The sequence below is a fragment of the Chionomys nivalis genome, chromosome 19 (assembly GCF_950005125.1).
Source record: "Chionomys nivalis chromosome 19, mChiNiv1.1, whole genome shotgun sequence".
NCBI lineage: Eukaryota > Metazoa > Chordata > Mammalia > Rodentia > Cricetidae > Chionomys > Chionomys nivalis.
In genome coordinates, this window is record NC_080104.1 from 62,327,708 (window position 1) to 62,349,321 (window position 21,614).

The following is a 21,614-nucleotide window of genomic DNA, read 5'->3' on the forward strand; positions in this document are numbered from 1 at the left end:
GAGACAGGGGGAGGTCTGACGGCCAGGGGAGGGGTATCAGAGTACTTTGGTGTTATGTAGTTCCTGTAGAGGAGGAAACCAAGGGCTCAGTCCACAAGCCAGCACCGCCGGTCTGGTCTTCTCAACCACAGCTCAAGGGTCCTGACTCCAAAGCCGGCTCTTTGCATGCCACTTCCGAAATCCCCAGCCTGTGAGAGGAACCGGATGCCGGGCCCGCTAACAGTTCCAGGACTCTTCTCCGAATCACAGCAGCTTCCTCTCACAGAGCTCTTCCCCCACTGCTCAACATCTGCCTGGCCTTGGGGCCAGGGGGCTCGGGCTTCTTCCTAACCTCCCCGATGTTTCCCCGGGTCTGAGGTCAACCGTATGTTCCCAGCAGTTTCTTTCCGTGTGATGCCAGGACCCCGGCCCTCAAGTCGGCCTGGGCTGCAGCCCTGACGATGCCCTTTCGGATCAAACACAACCACATACAGTACACACCTGCTAACATTGTCTCGGCTCTACTTTAAACCTGAGTTCCCAGCTGTGTCTAGGTGTTGGTAGTGGAATATGCCTAGCGTCTCCATTTCCAGAGAGATGCTGAATTTGAGCGGTGGTACGGATGGATTCCCCTGCCTGTCTTCTACGTCTCAGAATTTGAGCGGTGGTACGGATGGGATGGATTCCCCTGCCTGTCTTCCACATCTCAGAATTTGAGCGGTGGTACGGATGGGATGGATTTCCCGCCCATCTTTCATGTCTCTCTCCAATCCCTAGGACCTCAACCCCGGGCTTTTGGGAAGGAGATGCTTATGTGGAAGGCCAAGCCTGGGTTGTCCAGAGCTGAAGCCCGGATTTACGGTTGGGAAACCGAACAGTAGATACCAGGACTGGAGACCCGGAGAGGTGAGCCAGAGAAGGCGCTGCCCAGGAGCCCGGGTGTGGATCTCTAGTTGCCCAAGAACAGACAACCCAGGTTACATAATCTGGCTCTTTCCGGCCTCCCTCCCGCTTCTAATTTTAGCAGCTGAAATCCCCTCCCCCACAGGCTCTTTCTCCATCCCCTCTTTCTAGTCTCTGCCCTCCCAGGTCTTTATGATGCCCAGCCTTGGCTGCCCCCAACTCAGCTCTCTAGTGACTCAGCACAGGGAAAGCCCTGTGTTGGGGTAGGGGTGCAGTGGGGAGGAGGATGTGGTTCTGGTTGGGGAGCAGGGGGGAGGAAAATGGTTTGTTCCCTTTTTTGACATCTTTCTTCAGCTGCAGACAGTGGTCAGGACCCCAGGGGAGGGAGCAGAAGGGGTCTGAAGGACAAACTGAGCCTTCTAAGGGCTGACCTCAAGGGAGGGTGGGAGGGCGCGCGGGGGGGGGGGGGACTTCTGGCCTCCATGGAGAGCTCCTGCTGTCTGTCTATGTGCTGCAGGTGTGTGGGAGCTGCGGGTTTCGACAGCTGGGCGGGAGAGGAGATGTCATGGTGATGAAAACCATAGCAATGGAAAAAGCAGAGCAGACTGGAGACGGGGAACCAGGTCTTATTAGGAAGCGGCAGTCAAGAGCAGTGGTAGAGCCTCCCCCGCCCCACCCCCGCCCCCATTACGTGAGCCTGCCCCATATCCTCTCCGCGCAGGGCCTGCCTCTGTTCATCCCCATCCATGACCTTGCGCCTCTTCCTGCCCATCCTTGAGGCTACACCCGCACAGGTTCTTGCCCATTCCCCTGGGTCACTTGAGGGCTTCTGCGTGGCGGTTCAGGGCCTGAGAAAGGGCTGTCACCGCTCCCATCACGCGGCCCAGCTCCCAGGTCTCAATCTGGCTTCGGAATCGCTGCAGGAAGCGGTCAGGGTGCCATCGAACCTGCTGGGCTCTCAAGTACCTCCTCAGAGCCCCTTGTTCCTCCAGAGGGGGGCCCCTGGCCACCAACGCTGCAGCCATGGCCTCTGGGTCCCCTCCACCAGGACAGGGCCAGGGCACGTCACCAAAGCGCCAGAGACTGCCCCTCCCTGCCCCTCGTGGGTGCTCTGCCCCGGGCCCAGGCTGGAGAGGCTCTGTCTCTCTGCCCCCTTGAGCTTCTTGAGCCCGCCTGGCTCGGCTCTCCCGCAGTTCCTCCTCCTTGACCTGGGCTCGCTCCCGGAAAAGCTGCTGTTCCTCCTCTTGCTGACGCCAGCTGTGGCTGGAGCCCTCAGCCCTTTGGGGTCTGCAGGATCTCTCTGCCTCTAGATGCTGCCGCCGTTTCTGGGCATGCTCCCGAGCCAGGCGATCTGACCAGGCTGAGAAGGACTCGGGCTCCTGCACCTCGTGAAAAGCATCATCTGTTTGGAAGGAGGGATGCGGGTGTAGGAGAGAGGTGTGATTAGAAAGGCAGTGAGATAGAGCACACTCGCCAAGGGCCTGGAGGAGGGCAGCTCTGGTGGCAGTGGCAGCCGGGCCCTCACCTTCAAACCTCCCGATGGCCTCTTGCCACTCATCTTCCAGCTCGCCCTGCAGCTTCTGCCGCCATTCCCGCTCCTTGGAAACCTCCTCATCCTCTTCCTCTTCGGCAGAATCCCAGGGGGGGCCCCAGCCCAGAATCTGCCCAGGAGTCTCCCCATCCTTATTCTTTATCCCCATGGCGGAGGGGCATCGACTCAGCAGAGGCAGGAAGAAGTCCGTGTAAGCTGGGGGCAGAAATGGGGAGATCAGCTGGGGGTCCAGCCCTGGCAGGGCCACCATCGTGGAGGAGTCTCTAACTCCTGGGTATGAGGACAGCTGCCCTGACAGTCACGTGCAATGACACGCGTGGTGAGTGTGGAAGCTTAGAGTGCTCTGACCGCCCGCTCCCCACAGCCTCAGGCGCTCCGTGTGCTGCAGTTCTGGGCCTAGCTCCTGCCACCTAGGACAACTTCAAATTCTTTTGACTATTTTTTATTTTTGGTCTGAAACTATTATCACTACATACATATTTTTAATATTATATAGTTCTCACCCAAAACTACATATTAAGATTTCTGCCAAGCCGGGCGGTGGTGGCGCACGCCTTTAATCCCAGCACTCGGGAGGCAGAGGCAGGCGGATCTCTTTGAGTTCGAGACCAGCCTGGTCTACAAAGGGAGTTCCAGGACAGGCTCCAAAGCCACAGAGAAACCTTGTCTCGAAAAACCAAAAAAAAAAAAAGATTTCTGCCAGGCAGTGGTGGAACACACCTTAACTTCCAGCATGCAGGAGGCAAAGGCAGGTGAGTCTTGAGTTTGAGGCCAGCCTGGTCTACAGGGTGAATTCCAGGACAGCCAGAGTTACATGATTGACCCTGCCTCAAAAAACAAATAAGTAAATAAATAGGAATAGAGATCATCAGACGCCATGTCTGTATCACTACAGAGAAGCACACATACTATTTCCACCCAGTAAGCCGAGTGAAATAAATGTTTCTGCAGGATTTCTCAGCCTTACCCAAGGGAGGCAACAAGGAGGTGGGCAGCTTTCCTGCCCCGTGGGCCATCTTGTCTCCCAGAGTAGGTGATGGGAGGCCAGCCTGGCTGGTTCCAGGAAGTGCTGTTCACCTACCAGGACAATGGCACAGAAGCAGGGCTGACCTGTCATTGCCAGGAAGATGGCAGGGCCTACCCATGGCTACCAAGGTGCCAATCCCCTCCGAAACCACATCAGGGCGAGGCAGGTTTCCTCAGTGCTGCTGTGACCTGCCTGCCACAAACCTCCCAGCTGTCCCACTTAGCAACTGCCTGCTCTGGCTTCCGCCTTTCAACTTCTTCCCACCAGGGCTCACGAGGGTGTGTGTTTACATGTGTGTGAGTGCTTATGTGTGTGTGCTTATGTGTGTGTGTGTATGACTGCATCCAGACTTGCATAGGTTTAACTCAGGATTTTTGTTGTTGTTCACCAACACAGCCCACTTAAAATTCTGTTAACAGTCTGCTGCAAACCCCAGTCCTGCCTTGGTCCGTGTAAATGCACACACGGTCCGTGACCACACGCTATGCTGTGAGTGCACACATGGCTCGTGACCACACGCTATGCTGTGAATGCACACACAGTCCATGACCACACGCTAGGCTGTGAGTGCACACATGGCCTGTGACCACACGCTAGGCTGTGAGTGCACACATGGCCTGTGACCACACGCTAGGCTGTGAGTGCACACATGGCCTGTGACCACATGCTATGCACATTTGCTTAGAGGCATGCGACCAGTCTGGCAACCAACTTATTTTATTGGCTATGGTGTGTGTGTGTGTTTAAGAGAGGGTCTCATGTGGCTCTCGGAGTCCTAGAAGTCACTTTGTAACTGTAGCCTAGGCTGGCCTCAAACTTGTGACTCTCTTATCTGACTCGTGTGTCCGAGGTTTGTATGGATCAACACATCCACTTCAGTTTACAGAATATTTAGGGCACCCACATCACACATGGTTAAATACGCCCCCAAGGCTGACAGTAGGCAGCACTAACTTAGTCAGGGCCTCACTGTGGCTCGGCCGGGCTGAAGCTCACGCCCCCTCCTCACAGGCTTCTCACCTAGCACCTGTGTTTTCCCGGGAACCTGCTGTCTGGTTTACTTTCTGGCAATGGTAAGGAGTGCTCCCTGTGAGCCTGAGACAGGACTCTCTCCACCCCTGGTTGCTAGACTGTGTCTTCCAAAGCCTTCAGCCAAACCTGCATATGTGTGGACTTGGTGCAGCCTCTGCTCAGGGTTGGTGTTCCGAGTCAAAGCATGACACGTCTGTGTCACGAACACCTTCCTTACTGCACATGCGTACCGACTTTTCATGTTGCTAATGGGACAGATCAAGAAATGGTTTTAATAAAAGGCCGGGCAGTGTTGGCACACATCTTTTAATCCCAGCAATTGGGAGGCAGAGGCAGGGAGTTCTCTGTAAGTCTGTGGCCAGTCTGATCCACAGAGTGAGTTCTAGGATAACCAGAGCTATGCGGACATCCTATCTCAAAAAAAGAAGTTTTATTAATAAACTTATTTATTTTTAACTTTTCTGGCTACTAGTATTTATTTTGTGAATATCCTATTCATATTCTTCATTTTCTTCTTTGGAAATTTTCCATACTCATACAGATATGAAAGTCCTTTGTTTCCTGTGTGTATAGCCTTGGCTGTCGTAGAATTCTGTAGACCAGGCTGGTCTCAAACTCAAGAGATCCATCTGCCACTGAGTTCCAAATGCTGTGATTAAAGGCTTATGAAAGTCCTTCTCGTAGGACGGTTAAAACACAGTCTGTTTCCCCCATCTATCCTTTACAAGTTTTTAATTCTGGGGGCTGGAGAGACGGCTCAGTGGTTAAGAGCATTGCCTGCTCTTCCAAAGGTCCTGAGTTCAATTCCTGGCAATCACATGGTGGCTCCCAACCATCTATAATGAGGTCTGGTGTCCTCTTCTGGCCTGCAGACATACACACAGAATATTGTATACATAATAAATAAATAATAATAAAAAAAAGTTTTTAATTCTCTCCCAAAATTTTCTTCCTGACTTCCTTTCAGCTTTGGGAAGAATGGTGCCCACAGAGGCCAGAAGAGGAAGACAGATCCCTGAGCTGGAGTTACAGGCGGTTGTGAGCACCCAGCACATGGACCTGGGTCCTCTGAAGGAGCTGCCTCTCCAGACCCTACACCAACTTTTCCAATGTTCATTAGCATAGCCTTTTTTCCCCTTCCTTCCTTCCCTCCCTCCCTTTTTCTTCTTTAAGATAGGGTCTCACCATGTAGCTCAGGCTAACCAAGAGTTCACAGATCCACCTGCCTCTGCTTCCCGACGGCCGGGATTAAAGGTGTGTGGGATCATGTCTGGCCGACACGCACTTCCATGTGGGAAGAAGTGTATATGGAAAGGGTCTGTGAAGAGACACCTTCCCTTAACAACAGGAGCAGGTCCACTCCTCGCCTCTGACAGCAGCACCTGGTGCTGCAGAGATGCAGCTCAGTGGGAGACATGCCAGCTTGCTTGCCTCAGCCATGCCAATGCCCTGGCTGGGACCTCACACCACACACAAGAACAACACTCCTGCGGACCCAAGGGTAACCAATGCTTCACTTTCTTGGGACAGGAGCCCCCTTTTCTGCCAGCATGTCTCTCTTTGAGGTCAGCCTGGTCTGACCAACTGGGTTTCACCCTGTGAGTCAGGAGGTCTCTGTTCTCGGAGGACGCCCTGGTTTAGAGCAAACCTCAGTCAAATCAGGACTGAAAACAGGGAGGGCTGCTGCTCTCTGAAGATGCCTCTGGGGCAAGCTTGCATCTCTGGTAGAATACAAGGTGGGTTTCATGACCCCTCACTCACCCTGGGATATATTCTCAGAACTGGCCTAAATTCTGTCTTCTCAAAAAACAAAGCAAACAAAACCTTATTTTCCTTTGTAATAACACCTGGCTCTCGTTTCCACCCTGATGAGGAACACTGAGCTATTACCCTGCCGACAACTGGATCTTTTTACCATAGTTTTGGCCCAGGTTCCTCCTATTCAGTACTTCCTGACCCTGCATGGCCCAACAGGTGCCTCCCGCAGTGGCCTCCCTGGAACTCAGCCTTAGATGACATCTTTGACGGCCACGCATGTCCCACTCAGCCTCCAGCTTCTCAGCCTCCAGCACCTTCCCCTGCGACATCTCTGTCTCCCCCATCCAACTGCACCTCCTCCTCACCCACACATTCTCACACATTCATTCAAGGACTTCACCCCCAACATCTGTGCCCTCGGCAAGGCAGCTAAGAGAGACCTCATCCCCTTCTCCCGAAGGCTGTGTCCCAACTGTTCCAGGTCCAGTCCCCACACTGGACAACCTCCCCTCCCCCACACTGGACAGCCTCCCCTTCCCCCTAGTTCCCGATCTCTCTTTTTCCCCTCTGCCCCAATCCTCCAAGAAAACCAACCGTTTACTATTTCCTTCAGGTTTTTTGTTTGTTTTTCGAGACAGGGTTTCTCTGTAACTTTGGAGCCTGTCCTGGAACTAGCTCTTGTAGACCAGGCTGGCCTCAAACTCACAGAGATCTGCCTGCCTCTGCCTCCCGAGTGCTGGGATTAAAGGCGTGCGCCACCACTGCCCGGCTCCTTCAGGATTTTAGGGATCCAAAACTTCAAACTGCACGGTGAACAGGCGTTCTTGGCTGTCTCCTGTCTGTGCCTAGACTAGGACAATCCCCTGCCAAGGTCCTGTGGTCTCCTCACCTGGCCTAAGAAATGGGACTCTGTAGCGCTTTCACCCAATCCAAGCAGTAGTGGGGAGGGACTGAGAGGACGGGGGGGGGGGGACTGGAGTTGGGGTATAAAAACAAACAAACAGAACCATTGATCAGGAAAAACTTAACAATTAGAAAACCTACGTGTGTTTCAAAGGACCTGAAAATCGAATAATCCCAGTCCTGAAAGCCGCACCGTGACCGCCACTGTCAGTGGTACCCGGCCCGTGACCGCCACTGTCGGCGGCACTGTAACTGTCACTGTCAGCAGCACTGAGATTTTCCGGCAATCTTAAGAATGTACCTCTTCTCTGTAGAGATCAAGTCCTGGCACCAGTGCTTGGGTCAAGTCTGCTCACTCACTGCCCATCAGTGGCCCACACTTCTTAGACACTCCGTTTCTTTCTCACTCACAGCAGACAGCTGGTAACAGGATCTGTGTCCTGGCTTTCCATCGGGAAAATGTTTAGCAGGGTTATAATAATACACACATAGTCAACCTGAGGCATCTGACTCCAATTGCTCCTGATACTGTACAGTAACCTACAGGAGATGAGCAATGGACTAAAGACCCTGGCCGGACAGAGCCTCCGGTCTGATATTGTGTCTGCAGGACATTTAGGCTGCTTCCTCATGCCATAGACGCAACTGAAGACCCAAGTCTCTGGTAAAGAAGCAAGCGCCGTGAGCGGGAGCAGGCACAGGTGGGGGCAGGGAGTGTGCAGAGGGCTTGGGCGAGGAGGGCGAAAAGGAAAGGGTATTTTTAGTTAAGAAAGAAGTTTGTGTTGATTACGATTCTCCTAAGATAAAGGGACTGGACTTTCCAAAATGGAAAAGAAAAGACGAGGGCAAACGAACGAGCGTGAGTCACAAGTCTACACTCAGCTTGAAGACGGTGAGCCTGTGCTGCTTAGCGGCCCCGAAACCGACATCAATGCCACACCTCCCACGGCTAAGGCCCAAGTCTCCTGAGATGCCGCTCCCGCTGCGGTTAAGAACATTTGCCAAAAGCTGGCTTCACGAGACAGAGATCTCGTGTTGTCGTGATGATCATTTTCTGCTGAATTTGTCGGATTTTCTGTTACTTTGAAAACTGAATTTTAGCAAAACTGGGATTTTGCTCATTTAAAATTCAAGCCAGGTGCGGTAGCACATAGCTTTAATGCCAGCACTTGTGAGGCAGTGGCAGGAGGGTCTGTTTGTTCCAGGATAGCCTGGTCTATATAGTTCAGAACAGTCAGGACTATGTAGAGGCCTGTCTAGAACACAACAACAGAAATAAGTAAAACAATACCTTCCCAGGAGTCTCACCTTCCCCTCTCCGGGGAGCGGGGAGCCAGTGCTCAGAGACCTGCAGGCCAGTCCTTCAGAGTCCCGCTGCAGCCTCAGGAGGCAAACAGCTGCTGACCTCAAGGAACTACTGAATGGATTTACCTCGCCAAGATAAAAGGTGCAAGGCATTAGGACAACAGTCAGCTAAGCACCGACACTTTCACTTCCAAAGGGATCACAAGTCCCAAGTGCCAGCCAGAGACCAGTGAGTCCTCCCTCATGACAAGGCTGCTCAGAGTTCCCTGGACTGGGCGCTGCCAGTTCCCCTCCACTGCAGCCAGACAGCAAGGCCTGCTGCTCCGGGTGTCAGTCCAGAGGTAAGGCTCTTCTGGTAAAAGAGCAAGCTGCCTGTTCCTGGGCGCTGCTTGGGGATCCCTTTCTCTTTTGGGGGAGAATCAGGTGAACCCTGTCCTTAGACACCCCAGATCCTAATGAATAGCCAAGATCACTTCTTCTTTCTGAGTTGTAATGGTGTAATTTAACCTCTTTTTTTTTTTTTCCCCAGAGATTTTGTGTCTGAGTATTTTGGCAGCACCCGCCCATCCCCACATGTATGGATGGGATGCACGCAGAGGTCAGAGCTGGAGGCACAGGTGGCTGTGAGCTGAGCGTGGTGCTGGGAGCTGAACCTGGTCTTCTGCAGGGGCGACAGGCGCTCTCTCCACCTCAAGCTCTGTCTTTTGACCCTCCAGGCACTGAGGGACCCAACGCATTTCAAGGAATTCATCCCCGCTCTGTTCCCTCAAGGAGACCTCTTAAACGTCCTGGGTGCTGCCACCTTTACTCCCATACCCCAACATTTCAGACTCCGTAGACACCTGCAGGGTTCCCTTCTGTCCTGATGGTCACTGCGCGCTCTTCCTGGAGTCGCTGCGTGGTCCCTGCCTTGCTGTCCTGCAGCTTTCCCTAAGGCCCAGTGTACGATGGTTTTGTGCGAGGGCCGCTCATTGTTATTTTGCTCAGATGCTATTGTCTTAAGGAACCAACTCCTCACCCAGAAAGGTGCCATCTTTGCGCTGGCTGGGTCTGAGATGCTCACAGCACCCTGTCTTGGGATGGCTCTCCCATCCTGGCAGCTTCCCTATTCTAACCTATAAATGACTGCAAGTCTCAGAACCACCTGACTGCCCCTCGGTGCTGCCTCCCTTTCCGTGTTTGGATGTTTCTCCCCCCTCACTCCAGCCAGAAACACAACTGTCCTTGTCTAACTCGGATGTCTCAGCCTCCTGGCTGGGACTCCTCGCAGCCCTCACAAACCCTTTCTGTGTTTATTCTCTTTCGTGTTTTTGGTCGCTGCTTACTCAAGCTCCTGGGAAATCAACGTCTTCCCGATTCTAGGTCTCAGTTCCAGCTGGTGCCACCTCAGGGCAGCAGTCACTGCGGCACCGATGCCCCCTCCCGCCACCCAGGACCTCCTGACCTATTGTCGTCTTCTGACCTCCAGTCTCCTTCAACAGCAACCCCACCTCCCTTTCCAGAATGTCCGCTGCCCCGTGGTCTCACAACTATAGCACATAAGCACTGCCAGCAAGGGCCCCCAGCCCTGCAGCAGCTCCAGAAGACAGCCTCCATCTTGTGTGAGCCTTGTGTATAGGGGGTGTGGATGCCGTTCTGTGATGGGCTCGGCTCAAGCAAGGCTGCTGCCCTCTGAGCAGGGTCAGAAAGAGTTACCTTTGGGGCTAGAAGAGCGCAGAGCTGGTACAGCCTGGCCATGTGATCGTGAGGCCCTGTGTCTGCTCCCCAGTCCACGCCTGCCATCTCAGGCCCCCATACAGACTCAGGGGTGAGCTAGCCTGGTGTACACAGTTAAAAAGAAACAAGACACTGCCTCAAATAAAATGGAACTTGAGATCCAAACACAACTGTATCCTCTGACCTCTACACACAGAAAAATAAAACTAAATTTTAAAAGAGGAAGAATTCAGCTTAACAAGCTGTGGCTGCAGTCTGTCTTAGGGTGTCACGATAGCACTGAAGAGATTTTCTTTAAGGAGTAGGCTCAGGCCATCTAGTATGAGCCCTAGTAACTCATGACATCTTATAGATACAATCCCAAGTAGAAATAACTTTTTCTTCTGTTTTTTTTTCTCTTTTTTTTTCTTTTCATTGTTTTTTCGGGACAGGATTTCTCTGTAGCTCTGGGGCCTGTACTAGAACTTAAGTCTGTAGACCAGGCTGGCCTCGAACTCACAGAGATCCACCTGTCTCTGCCTTCCGAGTACTGGGATTAAAGGTGTGCACCACCACCGCCTGGCTTCAAGAAGAAATAAACTGTAAAATGTATATGAAAATAAGGAATGAATGCCCACGTAAGCATCTAGACATGAGCCCACACAAGTGTCCCTTTCCATAAGACCTGAACAACCAGGGCACCATGGAGTGAAAATGCTTCCTACTGCCCATATAGAACTGGACACCTAAGTGTAGACAGCTCCTCTCTACCGTCTACACTGTAGCGATAAATTCTCTGCTGCCTCTGATACTCCCCCCCCCCATGGTTTCAAGTAGCTCAGACTGGCTTTGAGTTGCCTGTGTAGCCAAGGCTGGCCTTGAACTCAGTTTTCCTGCCTCAGCCTCCTGGGATTACAGGCGTGTGACACCATGCCTGGCTCTGGTAAATTCTTTCACCACCCATTTCCTGACAGGGCAAGGCACTGAGACCCGTGCTGGGTCACTGCAGACTGCGGTGGGTGACAGCTCTGTGGGTGGGCGGAAGGCAAGGCTGGAGGACAGGTGGAACATAAACTGTGCCTAGTCATCTCCAAACGAGGCCGGCATCAGGTGGCAGTGCAGGGGTGTTACACAAAGACAAACTGTTCCAGCTCCTGGGCAGCACAGTCGGGATACCAAAAGGTCAAAACTGCCTAGGCTAACTTGTGGCCACCATCTCAAACTAAAAAGAGAACAAGGAGGCCTGGGGCTGAGGCTTAGGGCTTTGTCTGGTGTGTACGAGGCCTTGGGTTAAGTCCCAGAACCATGAAAAAACAAAACTAGCCGGGCGGTGGTGGCGCACGCCTTTAATCCCAGCACTCGGGAGGCAGAGGCAGGCGGATCTCTGGGAGTTCGAGGCCAGCCTGGTCTACAAGAGCTAGTTCCAGGACAGGAACCAAAAGCTACAGAGAAACCCTGTCTCGGAAAAAAAAAAAAAAAAGAAAAGAAAAGAAAAGAAAAAAACAAAACTAAAATACAGTGGCTCACATCTATAATCTCTGAATTTAAGTGGGGCCCCTGGCTCACACCTATAATCCCCGAATTTAGGTGGGGACCCTGACTTATACTTATAATCCCCAAATTTAGGTAGCAGGACCCTGGCTCACACCTATAATCCCCAAATTTAGGTAGCGGGACCCTGGCTCACACCTCTAATCAAGAGGAAGATACATCTCTGTACATTCGTGGCTGGCCTGGCCCACATATTGAGTTCCAGAACAGCCAAGACTACAGAGAGACCCTGTCTTAAAAAAAAACCAACCAAACAAAACCATCAGAACAACTAGAACAAATCTTAAACCCCAAACCCAAATATCACAATTATTTGCTTGTTTCTCACCCCCCCAGAAAACCTGAGAAAACTACTGTTTGTCATTGTTGCCGTTTGACATGGGCTCCACTGGTGGGCTCCTCTGATGGTTGAGAGAGCTCTCCCATGAGGTTCCAAAAAGTTACCAAATCCTACAATGGAGGGGGGCTCTTCCCTCTTCTGGCCTCTGGTGGGTATGATAAACCCACACGGTCACTTCAGCGAACTCAGGCATCCCTCAGACCTAACGTGGGAACTGAGGGAGACTCCTGAAGGAGCTGCAGTCACTGGTCCTGCTGTCGGTGACGGCGGTTTCTCTTTATGGAGACGCCAAAGTTAGAGCGCCACCTGGTGGCAGGGCTGGCATGTGACAGTCTGAGAGGGTTTCCTCTTCGGGACGTGGCAAACTCTCTGACATCTCAGACAAGCTCCTGGGCCTACTAGAATACAGTGTTTTGTCTCTGTGTGTCAAATGTTCCACATGCGTCCACATGCGTCTCAGAACTCAATACTATGACGGAGGTACCTGCTCCACCATCAGGAGCTACTCAGCAAAGTTCACCTGAGCCACATAAAATAGCAGTTATTGTTAGCTAGCAAAGCTGCAGCTAGTCTGTGGGTCATGTGCTCACCACGGCCTCCCGAGGTAAGGACAGCAAGCAGCTGCCCCAAGCACTGGGCTTTGTCACCATCCAGGCTTGTGAAAGCATTTCTAATGAGACCCGAATTGTAAAACTTCCTTGGGTAACAACTGGTCTCAGGTCACTTAGACCAAACATACGGTTGGTGGTGAACTGGTCCCTGGAGCAGCCACAAATTCTACGCAACATGACCCTGAGCTGAAGGTTAACTGTCTGACCATTTAACTGCTGTCTGCCCGCTTTGTAAACAAGCCTTGGTGGTCGCAGATGTCAGAGCTGCCTTTCTGTGCGCGTCACAGTTGTATTCACTGCCCTGAGAAACTCAGAGAAACCGGAGGTCGAGGCTGCTTCCAGCTCACTACTCTGCTCGGAACAGTCCCGCTGACGGTAAATAAAGACTCCGTTGGACTTATTCAGGCATCTGGGGAGTTTCACTCCTCAGATACTCCATAACAAAATCAGCCAGCCAGCTGCAGCCTGCATCTGGCAAACTTCTGCTCTTTAAACTTAAAAAAATATTAAAGCATGCATGCAGAATTAAAGAAAAATTTTTTTTTCTTTTTGACCAAGGAGAGGTCAAGCTGGAGATGAGGGAAGGAGCAAGCGGGTTGGTCCTGTTCACACTCTATGTTCAGAAGGTAAACCCTCGGTGAACAGAGCCCCCTCTCGGCTCTACCTTCTAGTCAGGAGGCTGCTCCCTATGGCGCTGCTTCTGCCGCACTGCAGAAGCAACACCATGCCGCTTTCAGAACTGCCTGGGATTTGATGGCGCTCTTCCAGAAGAGCCTAGAGGAGGTCACCTGGCTGGGGGAGCCAGGGCAGATAAGCACACAAAGGTAGATGGGCTCAGCAGGATAAACTCATCACCCTGGCTTCCATTTAGGTTAGATTTGCTTGTTTGTTTGAGACTGAGGCCTGGATCAGACTGGTCTTGGGTGACCCCGCGCTCCTGAGTGTCGGGGTTACAGGAGTGCACTGTAATCTCCCATCTTTGTAGGTGGCTTGGTTGTTTCCGAGCAGGTTATCTGCACAAACCGGAGGCTAGAAGGGGGCTGTTTGCACTGTGAAGCCATTAGCAATGATTTGAGATGCTCTGTTGTTGTTATTTTGAGGAAGGGTCTCTCTTATAGCTCTGGCTGGCCTGGAGCTCACTATGTAGACCAGGATGGCTGTGAGCTCAGAGTCCTGACTGCCTCTGCCTCCAAAGTGCTGGATTAAAAGTAGCTTTAAATTAGATTTTTGGTGGAGACCGGGGAAAACTGGTCCCTAGGGTGTTTCAGAAATCCGCATCAAGAGCCGGGCGATGGTGGCGCACGCCTTTAATCCCAGCACTCGGGAGGCAGAGGCAGGCGGATCTCTGTGAGTTTGAGACCAGCCTGGTCTACAGAGCTAGTTCCAGGACAGGCTCAAAAAGCCACAGAGAAACCCTGTCTCGAAAAACCAAAAAAAAAAAAAAAAAAAAGAAATCCGCATCAAGGAACACGAATCTGTTCCCAACACAGGAATGCAGGTCTCCAGCAGAACTCCAGGCCAGGTTTCCCATCTGCGTCATCCCAGCTGGTCATGTGACAGTCAGCAAGGATACTTTGTTAGACTTTGTGGCAAACTACAAAGGTTGCTATTGTTTCAATTTACAGAGAGCCTTGAACTAAGCCCCTGTGAACTAAGCTAGCCGTGGGAGGCGGGCAAGCTTCTTGCAGCTGGGATCTGACTCTGACTCCTGCAGGGTTGTGCTACAGACAAACAGCCCTCAAAGAAACAAAGTAACCACTAATCCTGCAAGAGAGGAAATGTAGCCGAAAAGGTTGCAGGCTGGGTGGCTGGGGGTGCCTGCAATCTCAGCGCTTGGGAGGATGCTGGGCCAGCCTGAAATACACAGCAAGACCCCAACTCAAAACAATACCCTGGCAACAGTCACAACTAAACCAAACACACACACATACCCTCTTAGTTGACGGGACTGGGCAATTTTGGGATAAGATTATCTGTTACTGTAAGGCATGTGATGGTCACATGTCAACCAGGTCAACCGATTCAACAGGTCCCAAGGACCATACAACTAACTCTCCCAACTATGTTTGTTGTTGTTGGAGGCAGGGTCGTTCTATGTAGCTCTGAAGCTCACTGTGTAGACCAGGCTGGCCTGGCCTCGAACTCAGAGATCCTCCTGCTCAGGTCAAAGGCGTGTGCCACCACACCAGGCCTTCATTTCCTTTCGGATCGGCCTCTCGCGACCAGTTCCCCCGACCCACTCACCATCGGGGCCCTGGCGGGCCGCAGCGTGCAGCGCCGTGTCGCCGTGGCGGTCCTGGTGGGCAGGGTCAGCCCCGAGACGCAGCAGCAGACACAGGGCTGGGGCATCGTGGCGGGCGCAGGCCCTGTGCAGGGGAGGGGGCTGCCCGGCATCCACATCGAGGCCCGGGTGTCGCTGGAGGAGAGCCTGGGCTCGTACTAGCCGCCCTGCCGACAAGTACCGCCGGAAGCGGCGCTCTCGGCGTTGCCGGCGGGAAGCAGAGGCCATGGAACTCTTGAGCTAAGGAAGAAGTGGGAAAAGTGAGGACACGACCGCCCGCTGCTGCCTTCACCTCCCATCGCCCTCACAACTCCGCAGAGATGAAGCAGGTCTATAACCTAAACTCTCGTCCCTGACCATCTGACAGGTTGGGGGGCCGGGGAGGCAGAGTTGGGGTCGGGGCCACAGGTTTCACTTTGAATGTAATTTTTGAGAAAATGATACACAATTGCTTTAAGGCTCCAGGGCCCAAAAAAAAAAGTTCATTCTGGACTTTGGAGGGGAAAAGAAAAAAACAAAAAAATCAAGTAAGGCCAGAGCGGGGAAATTTTCATCAGCCGGAATCTGAACTGGGGAAAAAGTGATCTAGAAACGGAATACAATGTACCCGACAGACAGACGTGGAGGCTTCGTCCTCGGGGGCCGGGGGGGGAGGGGTGACTCATCAGACCTGCTCCCCGCCCCCCCGAACCCGCGGAGCTGGAGGCCCGATCCCGTGTTTAGGGCGCTCCGAGAAGGGAGGCGGGAAGGGAGGAGCGCTCCGGGCGGGCGGAAGTCAACCGCGGGGCCCGTCCCGGAAATCGTTCCGCCCGCACTGGGTGACTCGCGATTAGGCCTCCGGAGGGGAAACAAGGCGATCGCGAAACAGGGTCCCCCTGAAACCAGAAGACTGGATCAGAGGCCGGGGCTGGGAGGCAGGAGGGCTGTGTGGAAGTTTATCTCGGATCCCTTCACGGAGGGGGAGGGGGGGGAGATACTTTAATAACAGATATAAAAAAAATGAAAAGAGAAAGAGAAAAGATGGGGGAAGTAAAGATGAAAAAAAATTACAGTGAAAAAAATTTAATCCCAGCACTTGGGAGGCAGAGGCAGGCCGATCTCTTGAGTTTGAGGCCAGCCTGGTCTACAGAGTGAGCTCCGGGACAGCTAGGGCTACACAGAGAACCCTGTCTCGGAATACAAAACAAAACAAAAGAAAGAAGAAAAAAAAATCACAATGAGGCCAAATGTATAGGTAGGTCCAAAAACAAAAATACACGAGACGACGCTAAGAAGGCAAACGTAGGACGGCAGGCGAGATGTGTGCAGACGTTCCGATTTGGAAAATCCAAATAAAAAAAAAAAAAAAAAAAAAAGGCCGGGCGGTGGTGGCGCACGCCTTTAATCCCAGCACTTGGGAGGCAGAGGCAGGCGGATCTCTGTGAGTTCGAGACCAGCCTGGTCTACAAGGGCTAGTTCCAGGATAGGCTCCAAAACCACAGAGAAACCCTGTCTCGAAAAACCAAAAAAAAAAAAAAAAAAAAAAAAGATGGAGAGGGGAGGGGCGGAGGGAGACGAGGAGACCCAGCAGAGCTGGGAGTGTGAAACCCACGGTACTGTTCCAAGCACACCCTTACCTTCCTACACCGTGCCCATCGTCTTTGCTTCTCCTCTGAGACCACCAATCACGCTCTCCTCCCACCCGAACACTGCAGCCTCCCCTTCCCCCATCCTGCAGACTCGGGGACGCCAAGGCCCCGCACCTGCCGCCGTTAGTCAGCACAGGCCTGGTCTCTCCTGCCCCCAGGCGGCCGTGTGGGGTACTACCTCAGCGAGGCGCCGCAGGAGGACCAGTCATAGGCGTGAGGATGCAGGGGAGAAAACGGGCGCACTAAGACCCAGTGGGAGTGGAGGACTGCAACGACGGGCCGGAGGAATAGGCGCTGAAGGGTGGGAGCCATCTGGTACCTTGGTCGCCTTCGAAACAGCATCTTCTCTAGTGGCAAAAAATGGCCAGTCAGTCCCAGGGTATCCAGCAGCTCCTGCAAGCAGAGAAGAGGGCAGCGGAGAAGGTGGCCGATGCCAGGAAGAGTGAGCTTCCTCTTTCCTCTGGAAGGAGAACCTAGGGGCAGGGGATAGCGGGCATTTGAGTCTTTAGGAAAGCCCAAGGTTAATGGAGACAGAGCTGGGGGCCGAAAGCTTATTAGGATAAAAGAAGTGGGTAGGTTTTAGAATCGAGCGCTTGGTTGGCTGACAGGAAGCTGAATAACTTTCTGGAGGGGACTGGTCCCTGCTAGCACACCTGTGTGTGTGTGTGTGTGTGTGTGTGTGTGTGTGTGTGTCTATACCCACTGTCCTTCTGCCTCTAGGGAAGGCCCGGCGACTGAAGCAGGCGAAGGAGGAGGCTCAGATGGAGGTGGAGCAATACCGCAGGGAGCGGGAGCAGGAGTTCCAGAGCAAGCAGCAGGCGGTGAGCTGACGGGCTGCAGGGGTGGACCCGCCCAGGTGCAAATTAGTGGGCGCCTCCTGTGAGACGTGTGCAGGTGCCTCAACAAGAGACTGGGGTGTGAGGGGACTGAAGGGATCCTGGCAGCATCGATGGGGAGGCCTTCACAGTCTGTGTGGAGTGCGGCAACATCGATGGGGGGGCAGAGTTTTATGGCCATTGTGGTGAGGTTTTAGACTCTGTGCTGACCTGTCTGGTATCTAGATGTTTTTGTGGGGTGCAAGTAGTTTTGAAAAGGTTTCCCGAGCTTTATTCGGGATCCTCCCTTCTACACGCTGGGACCTTTCTTTCTCTGTTTCTGCTTTTTTCTTTCTTTCCCTCCTCCCCCTCCCCCAGGCCATGGGCTCTCAGGGGAACCTGTCTGCTGAAGTGGAACAGGCCACCAGACGCCAGGTCCAGGGCATGCAGAGCTCCCAGCAGAGAAATCGGGAACGTGTCCTGGCTCAGCTTCTTGGCATGGTCTGTGACGTCAGGCCCCAGGTCCACCCCAACTACCGGATCACTGTCTAGGACGTCATAGGGACATGTCCCTAGAGGCTGACTCCTGCCATCTCCTTCCACAGAGAAATATCCCAACTCGAATCGCTTGCTTGTGTAGCATGCACAGAGTCCTGGCTTTGATCCCTAGTACCTCCGCCCCGTCACTTCACATCATAACCTGTTCCTAGGAGAGGTTATCCTAGGGGACAGGAGCCAACATTCTCCCACAAGACTTACAGCCTACTCAAACCCGAACCTCTGAGTTCCATGAGACACTGGAACTATACTAATGAATGCCCAAGTCGTCCTCACCTGAGCCTTCTGTGAGACATGTGACATGGTGACGGTGTGTGTGTGTGTGTGTGTGTTGCACCCTGACTTCAGAGCTGGCGGGTTTGGGCTCCTCTCCCTCCTCTGTTCCTTGCTGGCTGCTAGACTGGTACAAGCTATTTAACCTGGAAGCCCCAGCGTCCTCCTGTTTGTAACTGGAATGATAACAGTGCCTTGTAAGGTGGTGCTGTAACCTGTGCTGTAAGAAGTCAGCACAGCTCCAGATGGGCACTAGTTGTGATTTGATGTATGACAAGCCCATGCTATGACCACCGCCCCACCCCCGCCTGCCTGCCCGAGTCCGAATACTCTGTTCTTGGCACTCCGTGATGCTTGGTCATTGTGACTCCAGCAATCCCTAAAGAATGTCTGTGCTGCTCTTCCCAGGCACCTCGTGGCCCCCGAAAAGTCAGTATGATAATGCCATTTAGCCCCTCGCAGAGCCCCAAGTGTATATTAAACCCCTGAGCGCCTCTCTTTCTTGTGAGTGGGTCTCTCCCTTTGGCTCTCCTTCCCTGTTTTCCTGAAGCCTACTGCACCTCAGAGCTGAAGGACGCGGTGACACCCACATTCACGGGTTCCTTTCTGTGCCCTCAACACCTCGCTTCCCCGTGCAACAGCACTGTCAATAAAGTATCCACGACGTCACTTGGTGACGGAAGCGGCCTCTTCTTGCCTCACCCTTTCTCATTTTGATTCACTCGCCTCAGAACTCTGCAAGAGGCTGAGCTGGGATGCTTTTTGGAAAAGCAAAAACACATCGTAATGTATTCATTTCCCTCAAGCGGGAACACATGCGGCTCCTCCGGAACCAAGGCCTGCATAGGATAACAGTAAGAGACAAGCTGGGCTGTCGGGACAGGCCTCTGCACCTTCCCTTGTTCTACCTGCTTATTAGTGCCTTGTGTGTGTGTGTGTGCACATGTGGTGTGACTGTGCATGTGTGTGAAAGAGAGGGAGAGAGAGAGAAAGGGAAGGAGGGAGGGAGAGGGAGAGAGAGAAAGAGAGAGAGAAAGTCTCACGGTGTATCTTACTATGTACCCCTAGCTGTCCTGGAATTTGCTAAGGAGACCACCTGGCCTTGAACTCACAGAGATCCACCAGCCTCTGCCTCTTGAGTACTGGGATTAAAGACGCATCACCATGCCTGGCTTGACATTGTGTGTTTAGGTCTTGGCTCTCATTATGTAAAGTATCAGATGATAGGCTGTTGTGTCTCCAGAGCCCAGGATAGTACTTGGCACATGATTGGTAGCTGGCAAATACCATAGAGTGAAATGATGCTGGGGTGGGGGACTGCTCTGTGACCCCGTTCTTGCAGCAGCTCTCCTCACTACGGGAGAAGCTCCTCTCCTTTCACCCAGTGAGAATCAGTGGGGTAACCTATAGTCTTTTCTTGCATGACTTTTCTGTAGGTAGACATAAAAGAAAGTCCATTTATGCCAGATAGCTCACTAATGAAAGACCTAAGAAATGTCTCCTCCAAGTCTAGACTGGCAGACCGAGGGGCCCATTGTTGGTAGCATGGGTGATAGGTCGCTCACAGGAGCAGGGAGACCGGAGCAGCTTCTCATCACAAAGTCGTCTTCCTCCATCATCAGAGCTCTCTGATCCTCGCGGATCCACCGGAGACGCCCGTCACCAGGGACTGTTTACCGGTGACACAGTCTGGGAGAAGGGCTCTGTGTCTTGCAACTTCTTTCTGAAAGTCTTCTCTAATCTCATGAGGGGGGATGTGTCAATCCAGAAGAAATAGCTATGCAAAATCAACCAGAGTTTTGAAGTAGGGAGACAGTCGTGATGGGAAATTAGGATGCTTCCATCTTGGTGTGACCGTGCTATCTGGACTGCTTCGGCCGTCTTGCTTTATTCTGTTTGCTTATGTTTATAGGAGTAGTTGAGCAGGGCACAGTGCCTACTGCCTTTAATCCCAGCACTTGAAGACTGAGGTGGGAGAATTGAGGGTCTGAGGCTAGTCTGGGCCATATAACAGACTCAAACTCAGTAACAAAGAAAAGAAATCATGGTAAGACGAAGACTCTCCTTGCTCTTTCTGGGCCACTGGCCCAGAATTAAGCATTGTTAAAATCACTATGAACATTAACAAGTTATTTAAGTGTTTATCATAAGGGCTCCTCTGATGTTCACCAACAGGTGGGGCAATTTGACTCTCTACTGACTGCTGTCCGGCAATTCCTTTCTGCCTCGGCTGCCTTAAGCGGACTGTCAGCCAGGCAGTCAGATCATCCTTTGCCCAGCACTGGCCATTTTGAACACTTTGAGACAACCACCCAATGACAGCTAACTGTTCCAGCTCTTTAAGGTGTGGCCTCAGACAAGACTGTTTCAAACAGTCGGCTACTGGATTTTTTGCTATCACAAGCTTTGATGGACTCTAGACGACATTTAGTCCCCTGTCATCGTCCCGTACCGCCCCCTCCATGGTAGGGTGTTGGAACTAACCATTCTGGAGCAGAGGGGGCCTTGTGACTGGTGCTAAAAAGGGACAATACTGCTGGGCGGTGGTGGTGCACGCCTTTAATCCCAGCACTCGGGAGGCAGAGGCAGGCGAATCTCTGAGTTCAAGGCCAGCCTGGTCTAAAAGAGCTAGTGCCAGGACAGGAACCAAAAAAGCTACGGAGAAACCCTGTCTCGAAAATTAAAAAAAAAAAAAAAGGGACAATACTGATTGGTGCAAACACAGCCTTCACTGCACGAGTTTGTGTGGTTGGTGCAAACACAGCCTTCACTGCACGAGTTTGTGTGGTTGGTGCAAACACAGCCTTCACTGCACAAGTTTGTGTGGTTGGTGCAAACACAGCCTTCACTGCACGAGTTTGTGTGGTTGGTGCAAACACAAGCCTTCACTGCACGAGTTTGTGTGGTTGGTGCAAACACAGCCTTCACTGCACGAGTTTGTGTGGTTGGTGCAAACACAAGCCTTCACTGCACGAGTTTGTGTGGTTGGTGCAAACACAAGCCTTCACTGCACGAGTTTGTGTGGTTGGTGCAAACACAAGCCTTCACTGCACGAGTTTGTGTGGTTGGTGCAAACACAAGCCTTCACTGCACGAGTTTGTGTGGTTGGTGCAAACACAAGCCTTCACTGCAAGAGTTTGTGTGGTTGGTGCAAACACAAGCCTTCACTGCACGAGTTTGTGTGGTTGGTGCAAACACAGCCTTCACTGCACGAGTTTGCTGTGGTTGGTGCAAACACAAGCCTTCACTGCACGAGTTTGTGTGGTTGGTGCAAACATCCTTTGCTGGTTGTAAAGCAGCATGTTTGGCTCACTTGCTGGGTCAGCAGGGTTAGCGGGGATAAACCGCACTATGTTACCCTCCTGAGTGCTACAACGTTAGGTTCAATAAAAGGCTTCTCTTG

The 21,614-nt window shown here is 52.5% G+C and overlaps 2 protein-coding genes across 4 annotated transcripts; one reads left to right on the plus strand and one right to left on the minus strand.

The window, feature by feature from the left end:
• Window positions 1-1,578: 1,578 nt before the first annotated feature.
• Window positions 1,579-16,696, minus strand: Nfkbil1 (NFKB inhibitor like 1). 2 transcript variants are annotated; one of them, XM_057751991.1, is made up of 4 exons: window positions 16,554-16,696; window positions 14,901-15,177; window positions 2,408-2,629; window positions 1,579-2,284 (listed from the first exon to the last, which is right to left on the minus strand). In XM_057751991.1, exons 2-4 carry the CDS (start codon window positions 15,163-15,165, stop codon window positions 1,698-1,700), a joined length of 1,074 nt encoding a protein of 357 aa, XP_057607974.1. In that variant the 5' UTR covers window positions 15,166-15,177; window positions 16,554-16,696; the 3' UTR covers window positions 1,579-1,697. The 2 variants fall into 2 exon arrangements, with proteins under 2 accessions (XP_057607974.1, XP_057607975.1); XM_057751992.1 differs by lacking the exon at window positions 16,554-16,696 and adding an exon at window positions 15,545-15,706.
• On the plus strand, window positions 15,034-18,898 carry Atp6v1g2 (ATPase H+ transporting V1 subunit G2). Of its 2 annotated transcripts, none has more exons than XM_057751994.1 (3): window positions 15,034-15,266; window positions 17,286-17,386; window positions 17,759-18,898. In XM_057751994.1, the coding sequence occupies exons 2-3, from the start codon at window positions 17,327-17,329 to the stop codon at window positions 17,930-17,932; spliced, it is 234 nt and encodes a 77-aa protein (XP_057607977.1). In that variant the 5' UTR covers window positions 15,034-15,266; window positions 17,286-17,326; the 3' UTR covers window positions 17,933-18,898. The 2 variants fall into 2 exon arrangements, with proteins under 2 accessions (XP_057607977.1, XP_057607976.1); XM_057751993.1 differs by lacking the exon at window positions 15,034-15,266 and adding an exon at window positions 16,814-17,007.
• Window positions 18,899-21,614: the final 2,716 nt, after the last annotated feature.

Coding starts and splice junctions, on each gene's coding strand:
- Nfkbil1 (XM_057751991.1), bottom strand. CDS start 15,165: ATGGCCTCTGCTTCCCGCCGGCAACGCCGAGAGCGCCGCTTCCGGCGG. Junction 2,630..14,900: donor GGCCCGCCAGGGCCCCGATG/GTGAGTGGGTCG, acceptor TTCTGCCCCCAG/CTTACACGGACTTCTTCCTG. Junction 2,285..2,407: donor GGCCATCGGGAGGTTTGAAG/GTGAGGGCCCGG, acceptor CCTTCCAAACAG/ATGATGCTTTTCACGAGGTG.
- Atp6v1g2 (XM_057751993.1), top strand. CDS start 16,926: ATGGCCAGTCAGTCCCAGGGTATCCAGCAGCTCCTGCAAGCAGAGAAG. Junction 17,008..17,285: donor GGTGGCCGATGCCAGGAAGA/GTGAGCTTCCTC, acceptor TTCTGCCTCTAG/GGAAGGCCCGGCGACTGAAG. Junction 17,387..17,758: donor TCCAGAGCAAGCAGCAGGCG/GTGAGCTGACGG, acceptor CCCCTCCCCCAG/GCCATGGGCTCTCAGGGGAA.